Raw genomic sequence first — 10333 nt, forward strand, 5'->3', positions numbered from 1 at the left:
CTTGATAATTAAATCAAAGTTTAAAAATCAAATGGTACAATTTAAATATATTTCGATTAAGATTGGATTGATTTTCAATTTTTTAAACATAACTATAATATTTTTATGATTAAATAAATTAATAATAATAATTACGAAATCGCTAAAATAAAAACAAGTAGCAACCAAGGGTTTTAATTTTGTAGTACCTCAATAATAAATATATTCTGTTTACCATGAATACCATTTCAAATTAGAAATATTTTGCATTGACTAATCAAATAATTTTTTTATCTAAAGAGAAAAAAATGGAGATTTATTTTAATATTTATGACAGAATAGTGGACAATAAACAATAGTTTAAGTTGATACGTAATAAATGTAAATATTAGATTGTCATTTTAACTGATTAAAACAATAAAGATAAAAGTGAAAAACATTATTTTAAGTATAGGTGATCATTTAATTTTAATAATAAATTATTAATAATATATATTTGATTATAAAAAAATATTTGATTTCGTTTGAATTGGATTGTTTTTTTTATTGAAGTCAAAAATTGATCTAATTCAATTAAAAAATAAATCAATTTTTTATTTTATTTTCAATTTTTTTGATTCAATTTTTATTTATATTGAACCGATTATGACCACTTCTATAAATGACAATTTCTAAATTTTGTCTTTATATAGATATTACTAATTAGATGGTAGGCACAATTCTGGCTAGTTCTCCACGCTACTTTTGTGCAGTTGTGAAACATGTTCTGCCCAAAATTGTTAATTACAAAACATATTGACATAAGTGTTAATTAAATAAATTTATAAGCAAATTAGGATTAACCTAAAAGGCTTTTTTCAAGATATATACTAATATAGGCAAATCGGCTCGGGCATTGTTTGCAAATGCAATCGCTGAGGGCTCATCATTAAGAGGAACTCATTTTTTTTAATTATATAATTGTGTTGTATTTTTTTAAAATTATTTTACATTATTTTTAAAATAAATTAAAATTATCATTTTTATGTATTTTTTATATTTGAATGCAAAGTGATACGTTTATGTATTATATTTATAAAAGGGTAATATATGTGTTTGATACCTCTAAAAGATTTTGTTTGGTTTTAGTCTCTTAATTTATTTTTGTCTTATTTTTGTTCTTCTAATTTCAAGATGCATTACTTTGGTTCTTAAAAATATTTTTATAATATTTTATAACACATGATAATATAAAAGTAAATTGAATGAAAATTATTGTATATTTATTTTAGATTTGTTCATATTGTTATTTCTTTAATGTAAGAAAACATGTTATTTTCGATTAAAAATTTCATATATTATTTGCTCTATGAACATTTTAGAAATTTTTAATTTGGTCTCTAAACTAAAAAATTTGAAATCGAGTCATTCATCTTTTATTTATTTATTTATTTATTTTTAACTTATAAGTCCTTAGAACTTGATTATTATTTTATATATCATCATACATATTTAGTGAATTGTAATCTACCTATAAAATTTTTCATTATCTCTTTAATTGTAACGATTTTAAAATAGTAGAAGATTTTAATCATTAGAATTTAAAACCTAATACACATGAATGATGATAATAAATATTAATTTAATATAATTGTCTGAGTACAAGAAAATAGAAATACTACATCAAATCAAATTCATAATTTATAAAAAAAATCTCTAATCCTAAAAACTAAATTATAAAAGATGAAAGATTAAATTATATATATATATATATATATATATATATTAATTTAAAACTCAATTAAAAAATTTCAAAAATATTTATGAAGCAAATTGTAAGACCCGCAGTGTAGAGCAATCTTCTTCTCCCCTTTTCCTCACCATTCTCATTTTCTCTCTCACACACTTAATCCTTCTCCGTTAATTCTTATTATCCACTCTTTCCCCTTTCCAACCTCAACAAGGTTCAGAGAATTCACCACGAAGAAAGAGAAATCGCAACCGCGGATGGTAGAGGAACACCATTGCGAGGCTCTTGAGGGCCACCGTCTTTATGCCAGAAACTGCAGCCTCTTCGGTAGCTCCGCCACCATGAACCTCTATGTTGGGTAGAGGCATGAATTTCTAGCTGGGAGCACGGATACTCCTCTTCATCTTCTTCTTTCTCTTCCCCGAAGCTCAGATTTTCTCCTCTAAGGTAAGGGAAGCTAGTGGGTTTGCATGTGGTGTTTTTGATGATTTGTGATGATACTATAGTTGCATGTTGTTGTTCTGAGCTGCTTTTAGTTGTTTGATACAGTGGTAAGTGTTTGGAGGTGGTTGCATGTGTTGGGACTTTTCTGATTGCAGGTTTTCGTTCAAAAATGGTGAAGAACAAGGGGGGGGTTCTGTCATAAGCGGCTGAGCCCTTTAAAAGGGCTGAGCCCTTTGGGGGCTGCGTGTAGAAGAGCATCCACTGGAAGTAAAGGACTGAGCCATTGGAAACGGCTGAGCGCTTGGTGAACGACTGAGGCTTAGCCCTTTGAGGGCCACGAGCCAGGGGAGAATTCCTGGAGGTAAAGCACTGAGCGCTTTTGGGGATCTGAGAGCTTTTTTACTTTCATAGTTTGATTTTATGGTCTTCATAAAAATTGTAGCCTTGGATCTTAACTTTCCAATGGCGTTGGAATCACCCAAAAAGGAGGTCTAGAACTCCATATATGACTGTTTTAGTGAACATGAGTCAAGCTGTCAACATTTGTTATAGTTGTTTCGGTTTTTGTAAGTTTTGACAAAGTATATGATGGAATTAGGACTTTATGTATTCATAAGAGTTGTAGGAAATCTTATTATATTTTATATGAGATAAGGATGAGCATGAAAGGAGTAGTATAACTCCCGATACGCTATTTTATGTGAAGGTTTTCATTTCACAAGGAGTGATTTGGTTAAATTGAAGGTTGTTTTGGGTGCGTAGGTTAATTCATGATTGATGAGTTGTAAACATGATGGGTGAGTTTTATTATGTGTTGAATATGTTTTATGTTGTGAAGTTTTTTACAACTTGTGTGTTGATTTATTATATGTTGAACAAATGATATTGTTGAAGCATGTTGAAATTAAGTGGTTAAAGTTGTTTTATGTTATGTGTTGACTAATTATATTTTGTGAAATATGATGAGATGATATAGTTGATAGTTGTGAAGTACATGATGATAACATTGTGAGTTGTGAGAAGCATAATGTGAAGTGTGTAGATGTATTAAGACGATACAAAAGTTATTAGTATACTGTGTTGCTAAGTTGTTAGATGAGAGTTGTATGTTGTACTATGTGTTGAAAAGATATTAATTTGTGATGGTTGACTTGTAAATTGTGAATTGAGTTATTGAGATGTTGAGCTGACTATGTTGTTTAAAGTTGAAATGAGCTGATAATGGACCTGATGAGATGATAATTGTGTTGTTTAAAGTTGAAATGAGTTGTTATGTTGTTAAAACGTGTTGTTAAATAGTATTGATGAGTTGTTGTGCTGATAAATTGTGTTGTTAAAGTTGTGAGTTGACTGTGTTGTTCAAGTTGTGAGTTGACTATGTTGTTCAAGTTGAAAGTTAATTGAGATGATGAGTTGAAAACTGTGTTGATCGTGCTGTGATGATGAGTTGTTGATCACTAAGATTAGAGGAGATGTTTTCGAAGTTGCTCATCCCATTGTGTGGATTGAGATAGTTGTGGTGCTCTGAAAGCCCAATTTGTTGAAAAACCCTCCTTGGAAAGTTGTCCCTTGGAGTGGATGATGTGTTGTTCTCTTCTAGGACTTAGTTGGTCTCGTGTGTGGGCAAGGTCGAGACACACGTGTACAAAGCGACCATGGTATAGGGGCCAGGTCGAGCTATACCAATTACAAGCGACCAATTCAAGTAAAGTACAAAGTCGGGAACTTAGTTCCTAACCGAGTATTGGAGGGTTGTAGTATTTGGAGGATAGTCAGTAGGCTAATCCCATAGGTGGCTTAGTTGAGCTAGCTAATGCCGTGGTAGGCCTAAACCTAGTTATCCTATCCTGACATAGTACTATACTTTATTGTTTAAGTGGCAAAGTCTGAGAAACCGTTTTTATGTTGTGGAGTGATATCCAAATTTTTACCTAGCAAGCTCAAAAAGGTTCTGTGTTGTTGGTTCGGTAGGACCTAATGTTGTAGGATATCTTTGAGTTGTAAATGCGTGACGACGCATAAGTTGTTGATGAGTTGAATTGTTGTTGATGAGTTGAATTGATGTTGATATGAGTTGTATATATGTTGTTGTGTTGTGAAGCTGTGATTGAGTTGTGTGTTGTCATGTGTTGTATGTTGACCCTGTTGAGAATGATGATAGTGTTATTATGTTGAAAGTTGCTTATTTAAAATATATGTTGATTCTTTTCACTAGCTTACCCTTGCATGTTTCCATGTGGTGTGGACTGCGATGATCATACTATGTATGAGAGCAGGGCAGGGATAGGTTATTGTGAGCTGTTGGATGCCACTTGGTGGTAGGAGCTTGAGTAGATGATTTTTTTTTGTAGGCTACCTTGGAGTAGCATTTTGTTGGCATTATATATATATATATTTGGCATGTTGAGCCTTTTATGGTTGGATAAATGTATATATTTTCTTATTATACTATTTTAGTATATATTTTAGTGATGTGTGGTGTTGTTTTGTAGTATAACGACCATGGTGGGTCATTACACAAATGATATATTAAATTTTAATTAAATAATGTATTTATTTTTATATTATAAATATTTATATTTCAAATTTTATATATATAACACACGAGGTAAAAACTCAACAACTTTAAAATCAGTTTTCATTAATTAAAGACATATTTAATTTTTCTTAAAAGCCTTTTGTTTACGGGAAACCCATTAACTTAACAACCATTTTATTTCCGGAACAATTTATTAAGTTAAAATTATTTTATATTATTTTAAAGTTTAAATATATTTTTAATTTCTCAAATTTAATATAAATTTATTTTTAGACTTTAAAATTTAAAATTAATCTTTTTAGTCTTTATAATTTTAAATTTTTTTTATTTTAATCTTTATATTTAAATTTTATTTAGAAATATGTCAAAGTAGTCACATAAAACTTATGTACCGATGTCTCTATTAGTAAAAACATCATTTTAAACCTAATTAATACTGTATAATTGTTCAATAAATCAATTTCAGGTATATTATAAGTGATTTTAAAGATTAAAATAATTTTTTTTAAAATTATAAAAAATAAAAATAACAATTTTAAATTTGAGGGACCAAAAATAAATTTACTCTAAATTTGAGGAACAAGAATATATTTAAATAATATTTCAATTATAAACTCATACCTAATGTATTTTTTATTGATTATGTCAATGTTAACTTTTTTTTATATAGATAATATATAGAAATTAAACTCTTTAATAATTTTATTTTGATTTGATTTATTGATCTTTTGATTTGATTATATATATATATATATATATATATATATATATATATATATATATATATATATATATATATATATATATAAGAGAAAATGAAAAATGCATAATTTAACTTAAAATAAGATTTTGTATATCGATAATTGTTAGTCCAAATAATATTATATTAAATTTGATTTCTTTAAGTAGGATATTAGATTCGATTCATGCATATGAAAAATACATAATTAAGAGGGGAGACCTCACTAAAATTGTTTAGTTAGGTTCTCTGACGGAAAATAATTATCAGTGAAACCAATTGATACTTTATATCAATAAATTGGTTTAAAAAATACACTTCATTCTTCATTCGCCTTATAATAAGTGTTGTGTTGAAGAAAAATAAGTATCGTGTTATATTAGTTTTTTAATATAGTATTAATTACTCCCAATATTTTTTATTATAAGCACAAAAAACACGCACGTTTGTTTTCTTAAATATAATCAAATTTTAATTACACTTTTGTCCCATTTAAAATTACTCTCTCCAAATTATATTTCTTTTAATGCATAATATTTTAGTTGTGTTATTTATTTTAGCATTATAACAACGACAATTTAAAATAAATATTATGAGAATAATAAAATTTAATACAAATAACTAACTTTCTTAGTATGCGTAGAATTAATTTTTTTACTTATAATAGAGAATTGACAGAATATTTCTTTTCATTTATACCATTCATAATATTTTTTAAAAAATAATTATTATATTATATATTTTTAGTAAAAAGGATTATAAAATTTAAAGTTTAAGAATATTTATTATAATACGATTTTATAAATAGACCTACATATTAATTAAGAACTTTTAATGGAATGTTGACTTTTGAAATAAAACTTTCGACTATAATTAAAGACATTAAATGATGTAAGAGTAATTTAACTTATGCCCAATGTAATTAAAACTTATAACTCCTATACCTTTCAATAACTTAGTGTTGAAATAAATTCTAGTTTACCGACTCATGATAACGACCTATATATGCAAATGTTTTGTCATTATAGACGTGTTGCGAAAAATAAATAATTATTTTTACTTATAAATATTATTTAATGCACGTAAAATTAAAATATTTGTCTCTCAAGAAAAAATTAAAATATTTGTAAGTAAATTTTTTTTTTGTTGTTGTATAAGACATGGTGTATAAATAGATTGTCTGTGAATCAATATAAAGTAAATATCACTCAAATATTTTGTTAGTCTCTCAAATTTAGGAAAAATTTATTTTTATCCTCTTAAATTTAAAATTATTATTTTTAGTGCCTATAATTTAAAAAAAATTATTTTAATATTTTAGATTACCAATAACATATATGAAAATGATATATTGAAACAAATATGCAACATCACTTAGGTTTGATATGTTCTCTAATAACGACACTAGTAAATAAATTTTATACGATAATATTTTATGGATTCTCTATCAAAATTTGAGTACAAAGATTAAAATAAATTTTTTTAAAATTACAAAGACTAAAAATAGTTATTTTTTAGTGGAAAATTTTATCTTTTATTACAAGTCAATTTTTTAGTATTTTTTATTAAATCAAAATATTTAATTTTCAAAATAACTGTTCTAAAGTCAAATTTTATAAAGAAAACGTTTTGTTTAATTAATGTATTTAACTCTTAGTGTAAAAGTTAATAAACAAAAAAAACATTTAATATCTTATACATTTTAAATTATTTAATGTTTTTAATAATGTAGAAAAGAAATAAATTTGTAATAATATACGTATGATTTTAAATTTAAATGTGTATGCAGCCGCATTAAATCTTGGGGCCAGCTATCCCACCCTTTGAGGTGCCTCCAACGTAGCGAGGAGATTAGTCACTGCTGTCGGCGGTGGATACTCCAGGAACGAACCTAAAAAAATTTAAATTTTATTGTTATCATTCTAATTTCTTTTATGAATAAAAATATAATAAGTCTTATTATTCAAAGAAAATCAGCGTATAGCAAGGCACTAAAATTATTGCAATTATTGTATATAAACTCAATTGTCAAGAAAAAAAATAATTTTTTTAAAAATTTTACTCGTTTATTTATATATATATATATATATATATATTTATTTATTTATTTAGGATGAGGCCCATTAATCCTTTTCATTTTATCAACGATTAAATAAGTTATTAATAACTTTTTTTTTAATTTTCTTTCTCACTTGTGTATTTAATAGAGAATTCAACTTTCGGTTAGTTTCTACTTCCTCTTATTTTATTTCGGTAGTCAATTCAGAGAAATTTAAATATTTACTCATTTTTTTATTTAATATCTTTTTAACTATCATAATTTTTTTCTTACATTCAAATATACAATAAAGACATTTATTCCATAGACTTAATTAAAAAAATTATAATTTTTTTAAATATTTTTATTACGAAATTATAATAAAAAAACCCCATAAAAAGATATATCATTATTAAATAATTACTAATAAGACACTATTTTAAAACGAATGCTAGTGACTACTCTCTGGCATATTTAGTTAAAATTTAGTAGAAATTACAAAATTTGGTGAATTCCTCATTTATTTAAATCTATCATGATTTTTTTGTTGTTGTAATTTTTAGTAAACTTTAACAATTAAAAAAGAGTGTATCACAAGAAATGTATTGTTAGCTAATTCGTGGTGAATAGGAGAATTTTATATTTTATTATTAAATCAATCAAATTTCACACATTGATGTATATAAAAAATGATATAACATTATTTTTGTATTAAACTTTTTTTATCATTAATAATATCACTTCATTTAATAAATGAAGTGATGGAGAGAAATATAGAGACAAAATATATTATATATATTGTAGTATAATTTTTGTTGTACACATAAAATTATTTGATTGATGGATGGGTGATAACTTACAGAATTACACATGATTGAGTCTCTATAAAAGATGATCCTGTTTAGCCTTTGGCACATTCATTTTCTGATTGTTTCTTACTATAGAGAGAGTGTGGTTAGGGATAATGGCCCCAAGTGAGAGCAAGAAGGTTCATGTGGAGAAAGTGCCTTATCGAGGAGTGAGGAGAAGACAATGGGGGAAGTATGTGGCTGAGATTAGAGACCCCTTCAAGAAAAAGTGTGTGTGGCTCGGAACCTTTAACTCTGCCATAGATGCTGCCAAAGCATACGATGTTGCCGCCATTCAGATTCGTGGACCTGACAAGGCCAAAACAAACTTCCCAATCCCTCCCTCGCACCTTCTCACCTGCTCAACAACTCATCACCAAACCCACTCTAAACAAACACTTATACTTGATTTGGATCTTAACCAATATCCTGCCCAAGAAATTCCTTGAATCGGGACTTATGTTATTTCGGTTTTAATTATGTGCTTTGCTTCACTTTTTATGTTTCTTGTTCAATGGGTTATTCTGTGACTTATGATTATCTTGCTCAAAATTAGTCATGCTGTTTCACTCTATGATAGTTCAATGAGGTGGCACTAGTGTTGTAGACTCAGCAGATTGATTTTTGTCCTAATAATTAAGATTGATTCAGTCTATGATAGTTTAAATTTTAATTCTTAATTAATGAAATAATATTGTTTTCATGTTGGATACTAAATCCAAAAGCATGTTTGGGAATAAAATAAGTAACTGAAAATTCGAGGAACAGGGATGGTACTGGTTATCAGCAGGTGGATTGAGTGCCATTTCATTTATTTATTTAAAATCTTAATGATGAAAGAAAGAGAGCATCTTAACTCCGATTGAATGACATTGGACTTTAGTGTTGATGATCACGAATTCACAATTAATTAACTCCGTTCTTCGTAACATGTTCGTATGCCATGTCAAATGTAACACCAACTTTAATTCCTTTCATTAGCTACATAATCACACTAAAAATACATCAGAGTGCCACCAAACAAAACCATAACCTGTAATTTATCCCAATGTATGTCATTTTTAAAATGGAATTTTCATTAATCCACAACATGATGAAAATTGCCGATCTGATTCCACTATGAGAGTTCAAAAACATTACAGACCCCCGTAGATATGTATGTGGATAAATTAACACTAAAAAAAAAAAAGATCAAATGAACAAGCCCAAATTTTTCTCTTACAAAATGGTTTGTCACGTACTATATACTTAATTAATATTCTAGATAATTTTTTTGTCATGAACATAAGATTATATATAGATTTTGTTGGGCCCGATAGTCCACCTGTTGCTCCACCATAGTATGATATTGTCCGCTTTGGGCTAGGCCCGCACGGTTTTGTTTTTGGGCTCCTTCCCAAAAGGCCTCATACTATATGGAATGGTGGACACCCTTATAAACTAGCCAATGTTCCTTCATTTTACAGATGTGGGACTTGGGATGAATCCCAACAAACCTCCCCTCAGACCAAGGACCACATGTCTCGTGACCTCCTCCCCTCAAGCGATAATCAGTCACCATCTTGTACCGTCGTTAACTCTACGGGACACGCCGCCTGAACACCACAATATCAAGAAGACTTTCGACACAAGGCACCAAGTTCGGATCTCCATCGCGAGGCACAACACTGAGGGTCTTCCCGCATCAAACCCAGACGAACCGTTGGTTCTAATACCACGATAGTCCACCTGTTGCTCCACCATAGTATGATATTGTCCGCTTTGGGCTAGGCCCGCACGGTTTTGTTTTTGGGCTCCTTCCCAAAAGGCCTCATACTATATGGAATGGTGGACACCCTTATAAACTAGCCAATGTTCCTTCATTTTACAGATGTAGGACTTGGGATGAATCCCAACAGATTTGATTTCCATCTTCATTTTATTAAAACCTATTTTTTAAATAAAATTACAGCTTAATTTTTGGTAATTAAATATATATATTTTTTATAATACTCAAGGGTGTTAATATAATTTAATT

At 28.2% G+C, this 10333-nt stretch overlaps 1 protein-coding gene across 1 annotated transcript; it reads left to right on the forward strand.

Annotated features, from left to right (window-relative positions):
- The first annotated feature begins 8432 nt into the window (after positions 1-8432).
- LOC109790919 (ethylene-responsive transcription factor 4) lies at positions 8433-8765 on the forward strand. The gene has a single exon (XM_020350165.1). It carries the CDS (start codon positions 8433-8435, stop codon positions 8763-8765), a length of 333 nt encoding a protein of 110 aa, XP_020205754.1.
- Positions 8766-10333: the final 1568 nt, after the last annotated feature.

Source organism: Cajanus cajan, chromosome 3 (assembly GCF_000230855.2).
Source record: "Cajanus cajan strain Asha chromosome 3, NIPB_CcT2T_4, whole genome shotgun sequence".
NCBI classification, from domain to species: domain Eukaryota; kingdom Viridiplantae; phylum Streptophyta; class Magnoliopsida; order Fabales; family Fabaceae; genus Cajanus; species Cajanus cajan.